The sequence below is a fragment of the Sorex fumeus genome, unplaced genomic scaffold (assembly GCF_029834395.1).
Source record: "Sorex fumeus unplaced genomic scaffold, SorFum_2.1 ptg000014l, whole genome shotgun sequence".
Classification (NCBI taxonomy): domain Eukaryota; kingdom Metazoa; phylum Chordata; class Mammalia; order Eulipotyphla; family Soricidae; genus Sorex; species Sorex fumeus.
The window spans coordinates 40,340,175-40,357,500 of NW_026606071.1; the positions used below are offsets into that span (position 1 = coordinate 40,340,175).

At 41.4% G+C, this 17,326-nt stretch overlaps 1 protein-coding gene across 2 annotated transcripts in view; it reads right to left on the reverse strand.

Annotated features, from left to right (window-relative positions):
* Positions 1 to 17,326, reverse strand: part of EPHA4 (EPH receptor A4) — a 149,573-nt gene that overhangs the window by 11,604 nt on the left and 120,643 nt on the right. For both annotated transcript variants that reach the window (XM_056111562.1, XM_056111563.1), the window contains exons 9-13: positions 8,585 to 8,643; positions 6,566 to 6,679; positions 6,131 to 6,316; positions 1,006 to 1,067; positions 171 to 380 (exon numbers count right to left, since the gene is read on the reverse strand). In XM_056111562.1, the coding sequence (XP_055967537.1) occupies positions 171 to 380; positions 1,006 to 1,067; positions 6,131 to 6,316; positions 6,566 to 6,679; positions 8,585 to 8,643 (631 nt within the window). The remainder of the gene's footprint in view (positions 1 to 170; positions 381 to 1,005; positions 1,068 to 6,130; positions 6,317 to 6,565; positions 6,680 to 8,584; positions 8,644 to 17,326) is intronic.

Consider the following 17,326-nt stretch of genomic DNA (forward strand, 5'->3'; position numbering starts at 1 on the left):
ACACCTACAGACCGCTTTAAATCACTCTTTTTTAAAATATGTTTTATAAGAACATGCAAGGCACTGACAGAGGCACTGAAAGAAGCAGGCATTTGTAAGACCACAAAGATTTCATACAGTGGGAAAAGAATAGAAAGCTTCAAAGTCCAGAAGACAGAAATCTTCCTTACCCTGGTGGTGTAAGCTGCTTCTGGATCATCCTCAAGCACTCGGGACATGCCAAAATCAGACACTTTGCAGACCAAGTTGCTATTAACCAGAATGTTCCTTGCAGCCAAGTCTCGATGTACATAGCTCATATCAGATAAGTACTTCATCCCAGATGCAATGCCACGAAGCATGCCCACAAGCTGAATAACTGTGAACCTGCCATCGTTCTTCTGCAGACGACAGAAATAAGGAATCAGCTTATTGGGATATTAGGCATAGTTCACCATCACAATACACCCATGACGAGGACCGCTTTAAACTTTTTTTTATTTAATTAAAGAACTGTGATTTACAAAATTATTGATAGTTGAGTTTCGGGCATATAATAGTTCAACACCAACCCTATCACCAGTGTCAACTTCTCTCTACCAGTGTTCCCGCATTCCATCCCCACCTCTGCTCAATCGCCTGTCTTCTGATATCTATAACTGGCAGAAAATCAAACTCCATATTCCATATTATTTCCAATCCTTTCTGACCAAAGTCACTAATTCACTAATAAGGTGTATTCTAGGAGCAAGGATTTGTAACCTGTCATAGATGGATATTACCCAACTGTAATGAACCTATGACTCAGCCCCACAATCTAAGAAAAAATTTAATAGTATCCTTAATGAACATGTCTTACTGAATAGTCTTTTAAAAAAATCTCATCATTCTTTAGTTTGCCTCTTCTTCCTTTGACCCGTTAACAGAAGTTCATGCATACAACCCACTGGAATGAATACAATTAGTCTGTTAGAGCTTTCTAACCACCAGCATTCTTAGGTTTAATATAAGAAAAAAGTCACCTACCCTGAGGAATGCATCCAGGGAGCCATTCTCCATGTATTCTGTTATGATCATTACTGGTTTACCTAGAGTTTTCAGAAAGGAAAACACAAACCGTTGATGAGCACTGCAGTTAATGAGATAAAAATGGGCTGTGCACAATTTTACTGCCAAGACACCTGTCTTATGTGATCTAATTTAATTAAAACAAGCCAAGCTTATGCCTCAGCTGTGGGGAGCTAGGAATGAAATATTAAAAGGACGAGTAGGTTTACATTCCATCTGGAAGGTTAACCCTTTGCATGGCTTCTTGACAAGGTCTTTAACTAAAGTGGCCTCTGGTATCCAGGGAACACAGGAATGGCTAATTGCCCTCTCACACAAAGAAGAAGATAAATGGATCAGCCTGTTTAGAGGCGAAAAAAACAAATCTTGAGGATAATTAATTTTGTCCCCAAAGAGCTACTTGTGGGATGTTAAAGGACTCAATGAACAGGGAAACTTTTTTCTACTTATTTAGACAAACTCACGGAGCAGAAGCTATATGTTGGATACTTCATCACTTGCACAAGGCCTAGACCCAGGAAGAAAGCAGGAGTAAGCCCTGAGAACAGCCACATGTGTTCTCTGCAAAAAACAAACTAAAAAGAACCCCAAACCCCCAACATTCTTGAATTATTTTTTTCCTCTTTTCCTATCTGTAAATAAACATATTGAAGTTGTACCCTTTAACTTCCATTTTTTTTTTAGTAACAAACATTACTAAACATTATCACAACAAAAGGTTAGTACCCTGTTTCTTCTAAGTCAGTAATGTGAGTTCATTGTTAGAACATTCTTGTCCCACACTTTGAACAAAAGAAACACAATGATTTTAAAGAGAAGGGGAGAAGGGGAGCAATACTCTTATTTTTCTTTCCTGTCTGCAGCCCTCAGAAAATAAGCAGTCTTCGATTTTTTAGTCTCTCACCATGAACTCAAGTCTGAAACTCTTCTTCAATTTAAAAGGGTATTCTGGGGAGAGATAGGAAAGGGCCTAAATCCTTAACATTTCACTGTGTAAAGGGTTAGAGACTGAACAAGATTCTCTGAAAGGAAAGTTAAATGTTAATTTGATTAATAAAAATAATGTGGTATGTCTAGGGCCAGAGAGATAGTACAGGAATTAATGTGCTTGCTGTACATGCTACTGGTCCTGATTCAAATCCCCAGGACCACAGACAGGGCCCTGAGCACTGCTAAGGATCATTTCTGAGCAGAGCTGAAGCTATATGTTGGATACTTCATCACTTGCACAAGGCCTGAGAACTGTTGAATGTGGCACCTTCCTATCGATCAGGAAGGTGGCTCAAAACTGCAAGACATGTTTTGCATGCAGGAGTCCAGAATTTGGTCCCCTGAGCACCTCTAGGAAAGAACCCCAAATAACACCCGGTGTGACACTAAGACTTTTAGCTATGAAAATGGGTATGAATGTCACTATCAAAAAGTTCCCCATGGGGCTGGAGTGATAGCACAGCGGGTAGGGCGTTTGCCTTGCATGCAGCCAACATGACTGACACAGGTTCGATTCCCAGCACCCCATATGGTCCCCTGAGCACTGCCAGGAGCAATTCCTGAGTGCATGAGCCAGGAGTAACCCCTGAGCATCGCCGGGTGTGACCCAAAAAGCAAAAAGCAAGAAAAAAAAAAGTTCCCCAAATGATGCTAAACAGATCTTCTTTCCACTGAGAGACCATGCAGAAAGAGAGACTGCTTAGAATGAGAGAAAGGGGCCATGTCTTCATTCCAGAGGCAAATATTTGGAAAAGCAAACACTTCACATGCCAATGAAATCAACCTGTCCTCTGATTGGGAAGACACTCTATCAACTTGTCCTCTGATTGGATTCTGGTGCCTTGTCTGAGAAATCCTTCACAAATGAATATTTTGGCTTTGAACATGGGACCACGGAGATTTTCTTTTCAAGGGGTGAATCAAAACTGACTGAACAGCCAGGAACCTTGGTGTAGATCAAAGGAGTCACAACCCCCTGGCAGCCTTTCCTAGTGAAGGGATAGGGTGGACCCTGTAACCTTCCTTCCTCTGGCCACAGAAACAGAAAGCACCATGATCTCCAATGCACTCACCTTCTCCATCTGGGACCCAGCCTTCCTACCCAACAAAGGTGTCTAAATGAGTCCTAATTAACTTGCCTCAATCAAAAACTACTTGGTCAACTTATGAGAAAGGGAGACATTCTTCGCGGTACATTAACACCAGCTCCCATTTCATTAGGTTCCTCAGAGGAGGAGAACAGAGAATAGAAAGTCCAAAAGGGGGCGAGGGCCTGGTGGAGGTGAATGAAGAGAATTTGTGGTCTCCCCGTCAATGATGAAAGTTACTCGAGTAACGAAGTCTCATGCTCTTCCATCCTATCTCTTCACCCTCTCACCTCCTCACTCTGGGCTAGGCAACACCTTCATCATTTTCTGACATTCCTTTGTTTATGAAAAGTTTCCATTTGTCAGGCTCTTTTAGGAGCTCTGTGAGGGAAATGAAGATGGATGTCTCAATAGGCAGACGGCTTTATCAAGAGAAGGGGCTCATGAACAGAGGGGAGGGGGCTCATCCCCAGAATAGGCAGGGAGGCAGTGGGGTGAGGAGATGGGGAGGGGGGGCCCTGTTCCTCTAGTGGAAACTTTAAATCATTTTAATTCAGTGACAACTGCATTATGCAAATGCACCCAGCCATTTATAACAGTTACAGCTGTAATAGCTACAGGTTTTAGAGGCACGGTGGGACTTTAATACAAAGATCCCCTGTTTCTTCGCTCTTAGACAGAGGTGCTATGAAAATCACTGTCTGCACAGGAAAAACACCCCCAGCCGAACAGAGGCTCTTTTTGAGAAAATGGACCTGCAGAAGTATTTAAAGGGAATGTTATCTTTTAATTAAAGGACTGGAAGGCTCTGGGCAGCCCCAAAGGCCACAGGCAACAGAAAAATATCCTGTCTGTTAAACTAATCTTTAAAAGCAAATGGAGCTATTCTATGCTAATTATAGCCTTCATCTGAGGTGGAAAATTACATATCCTTAGCACCAGGCTTCCTTTTTTAAAAAAAAAAAAATCTGAAGATGCAGAATGATGTATTTCTTAACACATAATAATGTCCACTAACATGGAAGATATTTGAAAAATATACATTCCAAGCATTATGTTTAGCATGCTCAATATCGCATCCAACATAATTTCAGAAGGTAAGTTCTACTTTTAATATAAAAATCTCAGAGGAGAAAACACTGGGGAGATGAAGTGACTGGTCGAAAACACCTGCTTTCACAGCAAAGAAATGGCTCTAGTTTGGTTGCTAGCCCAGAGTCTCCAGAGGATGTCCTGGGACTGAAACTTCAGCCCAGCCTTGAGTTCTACAGAAGCAGAAGCTTCTTCATCGCCTCACACCTTCTGGATCAAAGCCCCAAAGAAGTAGTCCAGGAAACTTCCCACATATTCTGATGTGAAAGCCAACGAATGTCTGAACTAAACTATGGAGTTGACTTAAATTTCATGGATCTGTACTATCTGGTCCTCCTTGGGTGGGGATCCCTTCAATAAAGTTCCTGAAATCAATATTGCCCTCAGAAGCCAACTGCTTGATTCAAAGGATGCGGACCCTGCGATAAGTGGGCTAACATGAGGAACTTGAGGGATCGCGGATTTTGCTACCCTGGGGGTGTCCTGAAGTCTGTGTCTCAAGAATCCTAGGCACCTCTGTAGTCAAGAGACCCCTGAAGAGCTCAAAACTTATGGCAGTTAATTGGTGCCCCTAAATCCTGTGTTGTTTAAGAGTCAAGTGTCTATTTTCATACTGTAGTTTTATTGGGAGACACACTCAGTGATGCTCAGGGGGTTATTTCTGGCCCAGTCTTTGGTGACCACTCAAGGTGGTGCTCAGGATAATTTGTGGATGGAAGCTGGAGCCTCAGCATGCAAAGCAAGTGCTCCAGACCTTGAGCTACTTCCCTGGCCCTAGCTACTAATTTTTTTTAGTAACCTCATTTTCTCTTCTTAAAGGTTTCATACAGTAGATATTTTAATAATGCAGTTCATCATTGCATTGTGCAGTTCAATAGCTCATGTCTCCAATATCATTCTGGGATAACATCGATGAGAAAAAAAATCTGAAGAAAGCAACTTAATTCCAAGGCTTGATTGTACTTAAAGTCCCAGATTCCAAGAACCTAGCAATGACACTAAATAAAGACTTCCTGAATGCTAGTGTCCTTCTCCTCCTGCTCTGCCCCAAATCACACAGTTTTAGTTCATCAGGAGCTACCAGTGTGCACATCTGGTGAAGGATGCTTTGCCCAGGCACCTTGAATCCAGTAAGAGGCATCTTGGCCAGCATGCAGACAGAGCCCCAGGCTTACATGATGCTTGGCAGAGAGTAACTATAGCAGGTACTGAAGCTCCTGGACCATAGCCACCTTCAAAAGTCCCTGCTTCTGCTGCCCTGTCCATGCAAAACTTTATACATCTTTTCCTGCCCATCTCACAGAGGCATTCAAGGTTTGCTTCACAAAACGCATCTGTTGCGCTGTGTCATATTTCAACTGAAGCACGGTTCGCAGGATCAGCAAATGCTAATGGACTAAAAAGGGACGGTTCAACCAGGTGTTATTGTAAATAGGTGTTGAACTGTGACGGCCATAAATCAGGCAGATCAGACAAGCAAATCCCCCAATATAATAAAGATTCCCAAGATTCCCTCCCTGCATCTGGAACTGATGCTTTAAATACAAGCAGTGGTGGGAATTTTTTGTTTTATATGAAAAGTACTTAAAATTTATTTCGCCTGCCATCTGCTGTGCCTACCCTGTGATGATCGCTTTGGTCTAGCAAAGATTTGAAAGATGTGGAGGCCTAATCCTGTCCCGAACTCTTCTTTTATTTTATCATCTCATCCAAGCTGCCTTGGCAACAGAGTCTCAGCCTAAACCAGAGGCCCACTTAGAGCTGACTGCAAGATTAATGACTTGTCCTGTACTGATTTTCTCCCATTAGCAATCAGTGGGTCAACTTCATCTTTCATTTCCCTGGAAAGAAAATGTGTGTTTAATTTGCCAGTAACTTCTACCTTAGCTTTGTCAAGAGAGAGACCCACGTACATTTGGTGACAACGCCTTCCAGGTGAATTATATTCGGGTGGTCAAACTGTCCCATGATGCTGGCCTCACTCAGGAAGTCTCTCCTCTGCTTGTCTGTATAGCCAGCTTTTAGAGTCTTGATGGCCACAAAGATCTCTCTCTTGCCAGGTACCTTGAGCCGTCCACTACACACTTCACCAAACTCACCTGGAGAAGAGAGAAAAGGAACCTTCTCTAGACTGGAAATACAGTCAAGAGTAATAGCTAACATTTGTTTAGAATTTCTTTCAAGCCATGCACTATGGCTAATGTTTTACATAAACCAGGGAAATTTCCTATATATAAATATACACACATAGAGACACAAAGTACGCCCATACATTTAAATAATTTACTCCCATGTGTTGAATTTCCAGGGAGAAAATAAGCCTATGAGACAGACCCCAAGACACTTACCAACTCCTATGACTTTCTCAATCTTAATGCAAGATGCATCAATTTCTTTGGCAAATTCTCGAACAGCTTGGTTGGGATCTTCGTAAGTAAAAGGATCCACATAAGTTCTCACACCTGAGTAATAAGCAGACAATGAGTTGGTTGTTTCCAGAATTAGTAATACAATGAATTTGTCTGGATCTAAAAATACATAGCATAGAAACAGTTTTCTTAACATAAGAAAAATACTTAGCATACGCATATGAAAGTGTTTAAAATCTTGCTCTGGTTTTCATTTGTGGGCAAAGGAAGAATTGTTAGCTACTTAAGAGGCTGCAGTACTACTGACTTCCTGGAATGTTTCACACTTCAAGGACAAAATTTTAAAAACAACCCATCCCATGGAGGGAGAGTGGAATGTGTTCACTGAATATTGTCCCAATTTGTTGCTGATGTCTTACTACCATCCCCAGCTATTCTTTCTTAGGAAAAACAATAGGAAATTTCCTTCTCAACTGGCCAAATCAACTAGCTGTCAGTCTTACAACTAAATATGTGACCAATTAAACCAAGTAAGAGTAAACTTAATAATGGACATGAGGGGTAATATCAGCTATCTGATTTGAGAGTAAAGACTCTGTGTTGGAGGTGAATAGGATGAAATAGATTCTTACAATTTTAACCATGTGTTAGCTGGGTCAATTTTGTAAACCAAAAAAAAAAAAAAAGACTATTAGTTATCCAATTTTATTCTATTTTTCTATTTTGGAAAAAAAAGATGCTACGAGGAAAGATACTGAAATACACATGAAAACTGCCACGAGGGAAAATGTTGGATGGAGCCTGGCTGTAAGTGGCTTGAACACTAGAAAAAGAAACTGCACAAGTCAGCCAGACCCTAAAGTCACTTGCAGACAAAATTCAGAATGTGAGCTCTGAGGCAATGCAGAGATTCTGAGGCAAGATATGTTAGTAATTACTGGGAGTTTTTACTAGCATTCAAATCTTTCTGCTGGAACTCCTGGGTTTGGGGACACTACGAGAGAGCAAGACAATTGCTGTCCCTATCTTTTTGCTGTTCCATGCCTGTGAGTTTTGGCCTTAATCTTAAGGAGAAAAAAAAAAAGAAAGAAAGAACCATTTCCCTCCCCCCGCCAAGATATATATCATATGAAAATGCCAAAGTTATGGTTTTTAGAAAAGGAGGAAAAATGAACAAATAAAATTTTCAGATACCACTTCTCTTTCATCATGTTTTCACATTTCTGCCAAGAAAATCTTTTTCAATATTATTCTTTTTACCCCTGGATTCCCTTGTCCATGTACCTCCCAGCTACAGTCCAATGGCTATCAATCACATGTTGCTAATAAAAGTAAATGTGTCAAAGTTAAATATAACTTAAAATTTACTGTTCAATTCACATCAACCACATTTCAAGTATGTGTGATGTATCTGCTAAAGTAATGAATAATGCAGAAAGAGAATATTGTCGTAATCTGGAAAGTTCTATTGGACAGTAGTATTGGAAAGCCCCATGTACAAGTCTTCTATTTTATTAAGTCATTATAGAATAAATTATTCGCATTTATTTTCAACCCCATTTGAAACATTAAAATTTTTGCAATTCACTACAAATATTAATAGCTTATATGCATGGTGGCAGAGCAAACTATTCATTTCTTTTTTTTTCTTCTCTAAAGTTTTTACTTTATGAGAAATATAGTTAGTTTATCACCCAATCACAGAGAAGAAAAAAAATTTGCAAACTATAATGATACTTTTGCATGGTATATGGAGATGGATAATAAAATAGGGAAAAAGAAGAATCTGAACAAATTACTCCAACTCCATCTTTAATATCAATTTCAAACATCCCGACACATCTATTTCAGCTTGAAATGCCTGAAGGACACTTATTGGCAATTTTAAAAAAGAAATATAATACGTACATCCTAATAGCCACATGATATTTAGATAAGCAGAAAAAAATGAGACATGCTCTGAAAAAATGAAATTACTTTTAATCCAACTTTTGATACCTTGGTTCAAATGTTTCTCTTCATCTGCCTCTTGTTTTGCTTTACTGTATTTACTCCGTCTGTTAATAAGAAAATGTAAAAAGAAAGGAAAATTATCTTTAATGAATTTTAATACATACCATAAGATAAAGCCTTTGCTACCCTGACACAAAAAAAGACAGAAAAATGTGCTATACAAATTTCACAGTGAAGACCATTGAGGAGGAGCTGGAGAGAGACCACAACAGAGAAGGCACTTGCCTTACCCCTGCACCCGACGTGGATCCCTGAGCCCTACCAGGAGTGATCCCTGATCATAGACAGAAGAAAGTCCAAGGCGATGCTAGGTGTGGCCCCCAAACAAGCAAACAAAAAGAATGCTACTGACGATTATGAAAATATCTTGGTAGTAAACATGGTTTCCAGTATAAGCAGAGGGCAAAGTTCATTCATCACTCAAAGAGAACCCTCTATAACAATGATTCCATATGGTTCCACATCCATGAATTGGAGCAATTAACATGAGTGCTTGATAGAATCCATGCCTATGTAAGTGGAGCCATGAAGCTTAAGTTCACATTGCTCAAGAGTCTGCTGATAGATATCACCTAGATAAAAGGAAAATCAACTCCCTTGATATTTCAGCTCCTAACCTTTAGAGCAAATTAGCAGAATTGAATGTGTCTATTTAAGGCTCTGACAAAAAAATGTAGCACTTCACATTAGGGGGTTGTTTTTTTTTGGGGGGGGGGACGGATATGTGGAAAGGTCTATCCAACTATGCTTAGGAGTTGCTCCTGGCGGTACCTTGGGTAAATTTGAGGGGCTGAGGTTCTAACCCTGCATGTAACACATGTGTTCCAATCCTTTGGACCATCTTCTCGGACTTCCTTTAATGGGCTGAGGTTTCCAATTAGTTCTTCTGAAGCACTGGGTCCACTCCCTGATGAGACTGACAAACCATCAAAGCAGTTTGGGCTGAATCTGTGGATTCAGCCGTGATGGGGGGCCACCAGCATGATCCCAGTGGTGCTCATGAGTCTTCAGGGCTTCATTCAGTTTGGGGGATCCCTTTAGTAACATGCCTGCGTTCTACTGAACTATCTCCCAACCCCCTCACTCTGTATTTTCTCAGAGTATTACGGATGAGGTAGGTCAAGACTCGCAGGAGTGAGAAACACTAAGCCGGCTAAAGCTTTCCTGGAGACCACTGGGCTTCCCGGCTATGTAGTTTCCACTCACATCACTCCCAAGATTTTTTGTGGTGGTTGGTTTAGTCTGTTTTTTTTTGGGGGGGGGAGGGCACAGTCAGCAGTGCTCAGGGCTTATTCCCAACTCTGTGCTAAGGGATCACTCCTGATGCACTTGAAGGACCCCAAGGTGTCCTAGGCATCAAACTTGGGTCAGCTGCAAGCAATGCAAGCTTTGCCCCCACTGTATTAATGCTCCAGCCCTGATAAGTCCCAAGTTTTGCACCAGCAGAGATGGGCAGGATTGTCATGCAACAGAAATAATAGCAAACTGCAGGAATCATATTGGTCCGACCAAAGAGACTCCCCAAATTAGGGTTTCCTGTTTCACGCTTCTCACCCCACTTGCCCTATAAACAAGCATTAGCAGTTCACAGGCCAGAGGTCTTTTAGCAGACCCTGTAGCCTGCGTGTGCTTCTCTGTATATTGGTATCCACGGGCAAGGAATGAAACCAGGCACTTTCACACTGTATTAAACTTTTCATAGTGCTCTCATCAAAGGTATTATTGCCCCTCCTTGCAAAACAAAAACCAGCTTTGTAAACAGACAGGTGAGTACAGTGAACTGCAAGATGCCTATAATTCATCCCCACACCATCTTAGTGATTTTGCCTTTAGTGACTTTGCCTTTTCCAAGGGCCTCCTCATCTACGTGATTGCATCTTCACAATAATCCTCTGAGACTAATAAGGCAAACACTCACACTGGACACTCAGGCAGGGATGAGGACATGAAGGCCTTCACCAACCCCAGGATGCACTTAGCTGGCTGGGGAGTGTCTGCATGGATCTACTCCAAATGTCACATGCATCTTAGAATGAAGATGAGTTCATAGGATGGTATCTTAGAAGCTAATGTACCAGTAATATTCTATATGATATAAGCAAATCTGATTAATTTAGGCTGCTTTCAAAATAAAAAAGGACAGGATGATTTTTTGAAATTCAACCAAACCCGATAGGGTTAAGTATCCTGAAATGGGAACATTTCTATGAAAAGCAAACCCCCTTTCCTTTGGCACCCCCTTCCTGTTTAGAGGAAACCTGAGTGTTAGGTCAGAGATGGACTAAAACAAGGAAATGTAAAGCTTGGTCCCAAGGGTGTGAGAGGGTCCTGCAGGCTGGGGAGATTGTATCTTATCAGAGCTCCTAAAAGCATTATCTAAAATTACAAGTTTATCTTTTAAACCACTTTAGATCTCAAATACTGATTTGTACAGCTTTGCTTCAAAGAAGGAAACAGACTGGGTACCACTTGAAATTGTCAGCGAGGGTTCATGAAAGCCCCTGGAAGGTACCTGGAGAAACAAAAGCACCCACATGTCACCGAACTGTCTCACATCCGGCACCTTCGCTGAGTAAGGGCAAAGGCAGAGGAAATGCCAAACGCAAAAGGGCAGAAATCCATCCTGGATGAGAAGGCTGACACATTCAATCCATGCCTTCCTCAGCCTTCTTAAACAAAACCAAAAAAAAAAAAAAGCTTTTCAGGAGTTCACCCCATGAAAGAGAGGACCCTACCAGGGAACGTGGAAAAAGAAAGTCATGGATGACTGTTCAAAGGCTAATTGCAGCCTATTAGCTTTTTTTAATAATACCCTGAGCATCCAAAATGCCTAAATCCTGCTCTACCTTTGTCACCTGATGACCCTTTCCCCTTGGCTCAGGAGGGGACAATGTGCCTGTTATTGTCCCCAGAAAGAAAGCGCCCACTTAAGCTTATTATTTGGGGAACTGTCCGGGAGGAAAGAACAGCATGGAGAAGAGCCTCAATGCACAGTCCCAGGCAGATCACGGGAAAGGCCTAGCCTGGTGGGGGGTTTACTCACTACTGAGACAAGGACAAGCTGATTAGCAAAGGGGAGTGGATTGGTCTGTTCCTGAAATGGGAACTGCATGAAGGCCTCCAGAAAGGATGTCAGGAGCCTGGCAACTGCAGGGGTTCAAGAATAGTGCCCTGTATCCCGCCCCACTACAGGTGAACCTTTGAAAAGATATAAATAAGTTACATCTTCTCCTCTGCCAAAGTTGGGGTGAGGGAGGGGGCTTCCAGTTCTTCATAGACATGGTTTCTGAGCTACATGAGTATGTTGTGCCTGGCACCTTTTTCCATTGAACAAACAAATTGTGGAGGGAGGCATGAATGACACTGGCCCCACACAACGCTGCTTTTTATGAAAATACTAACTTTCCTGATGAAGTGGATGGATGTGATTGATACGGTTCACGCTTCCAAAGCTAATTAGTGGAAGGTAAGGAACTTGTGCAACTCAAGTGCAGATTAAAGAAAATACAGCAATATAATAAAGAACAAAACTCCCAGAATACCCTTCCTAGCATTTACTGGCCTCATCCAGGAAGATTAGAAGAAGACATCCATCTTTTTATCTCCTTCCTGACACTGTCACGGTTCTTGAACCAAATGATATCTAAATGTTCTTCCTAGCAACATTTGGAAGGGATTGGAATCGAACCATATAAATTCACGCAAGTTGTTTAGAAATGTTCCTTCAGTACCATCTGCCCCCTAATTATGTGACTTTACATGGCTTCATCAGAACTAATTTAGGATAACATTTAAGTGTGTTCATTCTTTGTGATCATAATATTCCAATCAGGACACCAGCGAAGATGCTGTGAGACGCCCGGTAACTGTTTTAGTTGTACGTGAACAGTTGGCTCCCAAATGGAAAATCTCCACCTTCATCAGATAAAAACCAACTTGCAAAGTCTGACTTTATATTGTGCATCAGACATGCACATTAACTCACAGATTACAAACCTGACCAAAATCACTAAGGAGACTGGAGGTGTCTGTTGTCTAGAACTGTCACTGCTCTCTTCAGCACTGTATGATTTTAGGTTTAATTCAAAAGACATTAAAATAATCTCTCCGTGCCACAGCGGAAGTCAGTACAGACGGATCAGGAGACTCTGCTCTCAGGAGACCAACTTGCTATATGACCTTCATTGCTCCAACTCCTGTGGAGGACTCAAATTCCTAATAAATATGATGCCTGTGTTAGAATTCAGCTGATTCCTGGTCATCTAGGTCATCCTTTCACAAACACTGCTACGGCGTTTTTGTTTCTGATGTCATTTCACTTCTTCTGCTTTTCTTTAAATTATTATTTTTAATTTTTTGCTTTTTGGGTCACACCCAGCAATGCAGGTGATGCACAGGAATTACTCCTGGCTCTGAATTCAGGAATTACTCCTGGGGACGCTTGGGGGACCATACGGAATGCTGGAATAGAACCAGGTTCTTTCTAACCAGGGTAGGCTGTGGCTGTGACTGGGCTGCTTGCAAAGCAAACACCCTATCCTCTATGCTAACCTTCCAGCCCCACTTCTTTTGCTTTTATCATGATAAAACAGGAGTCTCTGTTACCCTAACAGATGGAAATGGAGCAGCATCCTTAAGGGAGGGCAGAGTTTACCTATGCCTTAAAGGGCAATGCCTGTCTCTCATGACCAAATGGTCCTTTAGAACAGGGCTTCTTAAGTGTCCACTTGCTACCCAAGAAATTGGAAGGTTGGGGCACACTAGGTGGTGCTCAGGGACTTTTCTTGATTCTGTGCTCAGGAATGAGCCCTGGCCTTGTTCAGGGGATCAAATGCAGGGCCTGGGATTTGAACCAGAGTCAGTCTCATCCAAGGGCAAGCACCTGACCTCTATCTCTCAGGCCCTCGCCCAAGACATTTTTACATGATCCTGGGTATAAAAATAGATGCACCAACATTTTCACTGTCCTGTCACTGTCCTCCCGTTGTTCATTGATTTGCTCGAGCGGGCCCAGTAATGTCTCCATTGGAGATTTTGTTGTTACTGTGTTTGGCATATCGAATACATCACGGGTAGCTTGCCAGGCTCTGCCGTGCTGGCAAGATACTTTCAGTAGCTTGTCGGGTTCTCAGAGAGGGGTGGAGGATTCAAACTCGGGTCGGCCATGTTGGCTGCGTGTAAGGCAAATGCCCTACCGCTGTGCTATCGCTCCAGCCCCACCAACATTTTACTGATTGTAAATCATAAATGCATTTAAACACAAGATTTCACGGCACTCATGTTCAGTGATCTCACATGAGACTGTGATCCACCTCGTAAGTTTATAAGAAGTAAAAGGAAGAACTCCTCTTATATTTCAGTCCTGTTTGCAAAATTATTCTAATACTAGAAAAAAAAACTAGAAGATTCACTAGTTTAATATGTTGACAATAGGGCTGCAACTTTGTATTTATCAAACCATATTCAGATGTGAACCACCAGTGATACATAGGTAGATTAATACATAATTCATTTATACCACACTCTGGTATGAGCTACCAGTGGTACACACATGAATTAATACATAATCCACGTACTAAAGGAGTTATTATTACTTGGGATAAATAAATTAGGATTATTTGGAATACTTGGGAATTGTATCATACTTGATAAAATCAGTTACATAAAATACAGAGGAGTTTTGTTCATTCATCTGGAAGATTCATCTGACCTTCTTGTTACATTTTATAATGTTAAATGAACTTACTGGGGGCTGGAGCCACAGTACAGCAGGTAGGGCATTTGCCTTGCATGCAGCCAACCAGGGTTCAATCCCTGGCATCCCATACAGTACCCTGAGCACTGCCAGAAGTAATTCCTGAGTACAGAGTCAGGAGTAACCCCTGAGCATCACGGGGTGTTAAAGTCAAAACAAAACAAAACAAAACCTTTCTGGACTGAAGAGAGTAAGAGAGTATTGCTGGTAAAGTTCTTGCCTTCGACACACAGGATTAAAGTTCAATACCCAACACTGCATAGGTTACCCTGACCATTATTAGGAATGATCTCTGGGCACAGAGCGTAAAGTAAGCCCTGAGCAAGGCGAGTTGTGTCCCCAAGAGAAGCAAAAGATAGTAAAAAGTAACCTTTCAAAAGTCACTTCAAAAACCAATAATGTAGTTATACCATGGAGAGAACAAATAATTTAGAGGAATAATGTGATCTGGTATCAAATGTCTTGGGACAGCTGCATGAAGATACAAGAAGAGGCTGCAGATTAAACAGCCCAGACAGCATGTTCAAGGTGAGCTCTGAAAGCTGACAGAATTCTGAAATGACAATTAGTAGCAAGGTAGTGATTAAAGATGCCTATAAAAGTGACATACCATTTGCTTAACATAACAAAGATTGTAAAATCATGCGCTATGTCTTTGTCAATATACTTTGCATCAGGTATCATATTAAATATGCAGAGTTTCATAGTTCCTGGAGATCTCTGATGCTTATACATCCAAGAGGAGCAAAGAAACAAGTGGATCATCTCACTGAAACAATTAGAGTTGACTCTGCTTGTCTGAAACTCAGGCTTCTTGTACAAAGTGAAAATAGTGAAATCAATGAAACAAGAGTGATAAAAGAAAAAAAAAACCTAACAAGATACCTGCTGTGAGCCCGAGGCCATTTCCTCTTGCTTAAAAGACAAATTAGCACCCAACAGACTTTCTCTAGGAAGTAAGAGGAAGGACAGAAACTTCTCACTGTCAGGGTGCCTGCCCCCTCTTTCAACATTTAAAAGCATTAAGAGAAGAGAAGCCACAGCATTATTTCCCAGTTTTAGGCCTTTTGATGTTGAAGCCTTAAGATTCATTGGGAGGATCCCATTTACCAGTCTCATTTGTACTGGAAAGCCTGCATGAGAACTCCTATAGGCTCTCCCTGTCTTTCCTCCCTTCCTCTGCTCTTATCCCGCCTGCCTCTGTGCAACCTGACATGACAGCCCATGGCTGGCCACAGAGGAGAATCAGCTGAGTGTGCACCGGCCATTGCAGAGTCTGTCAGCTACCTGGCTGCTGGCTGCCTACTCCCAGACAGCTTTATGGCTGACACTCAGGAAGAATCAATAGGAGGGCAAGGGGCTGACATTTCATTTTCTAAAAAGTGATCCATTGAGGACCAATCACCAAGCGGTGTTTATCAGCCTTGGGAAGTGACTGGTTTTTTTTTTTTTAATGGGGGAGAGGGGACAGGAATCATCGCTGGGTAACTCGACAGGCTCAATTCTCCAAGGTGGGGGACTCATAATTGGAAAGCCGATGCATCCTGCTATCAATCCTGCCTTAAATAATAAAGCGATCAATAAAAGCAGAGAGGAAATTAGGTCATCGAGCTGGCGATGCGATTTTCTACGGCTTCAGCTTTTAATAAACTCGCCCTTCCTGCATTCCGTGTTCACAGGCTTCCCTTTTATTCAAAGCAGAAGATCGGAAAGAGACTTATAATGAGGCAGCTTATTTCTAATTACTCTGGTGCAAATGCTGTACTTAGCATAAGTTAAAATAAAATCAAAAAAGCAAAGAAATGACTCTTAAGGAGAACCAGACTACAAGTAGAGTGGGCTTCTTCTGATCCCTATCCGAAGGATGAGATACAGGACGAGCCACGCCTTCTGTAAAAGTATTCCGTAAAAGTGCTCTCTCAAATGACCTAATACTGCATGCAGGTCCTTGCCACTCTTACTTCTTGAAAAAATAAATCTCACCGTGTTCTCAGTGTGGGATTCAGCTGCAAGGGAGTTGTCTGTCTATATTTGGATGCTAAAATTGCAGTCAACTCTATTTTAGATGATTTTTTTCTATAGTTAGAGCTTTCTAACATCTTTATTTTTCAGTAATAAAGTTGGCTAACTTCGTAACATTGTAAACTTTCAAAGGAAATACGCAATCACGAAAACAAAAGACAGTAAACAGCACATCCTTGAATAACAGTATTTTGTTCAACATCATTATATAGTTAGGGAGGAAAATAGCAATTCTGCTAATGTTGAAGGAAATTAAGTTTCTTAAGGACCTCCTCTGGTTCTAGCGTGTTGTACTTGAAAGTAGCAGTTTCAAGAAGCCATGAAACACATTGTGCTGCATGTCAGGATTTCTACACACCTTCCATACCATTCCCTGCGCTCCATGATCAGATGGACATGTATTCATGCAAATAGTACTCCACTAGAATCTGTGTCTGGCATGTATCTGTACATAAATTAAACTGTAATGGGTTAGAAAGATCTGTTTTGCCTGACACCCAAAATCAAATGCCAGGGAAAGAAGGAATACTGGGAACTCCAATTTAGTTTAGACCAACCTGATGTTCCCAGGACCAAGACATAAGGGTGTGCTAGCACATCTAGAATTTTGCTTGTATGTGTATTATAACAGGGACAGGGAGAAGAGTTGTGGTGGATTTTACTTCATCCATGTGCTACTCACTGCTCTAAGCGAACAAACCTAATTAGATTCGTTAGCAGAAAAAGAATGAACACAGAGAGAACAGTGAAGAAATTTGGGCAGAGATAAAAATATAGTAACTATACTGTCCTGTCCTCCCATAAAAATCATGTTACTTGAACTATAGAACTTTTTGAACTATTGAACTATTGAACTTTTTCAGTTTTATTCTTTCGGGCCACACCCAGAAATGTTCAGATCTCACTCTGCAACCACTCCTGGCAAGGCTCAGGGACCATATGTTTTGTTA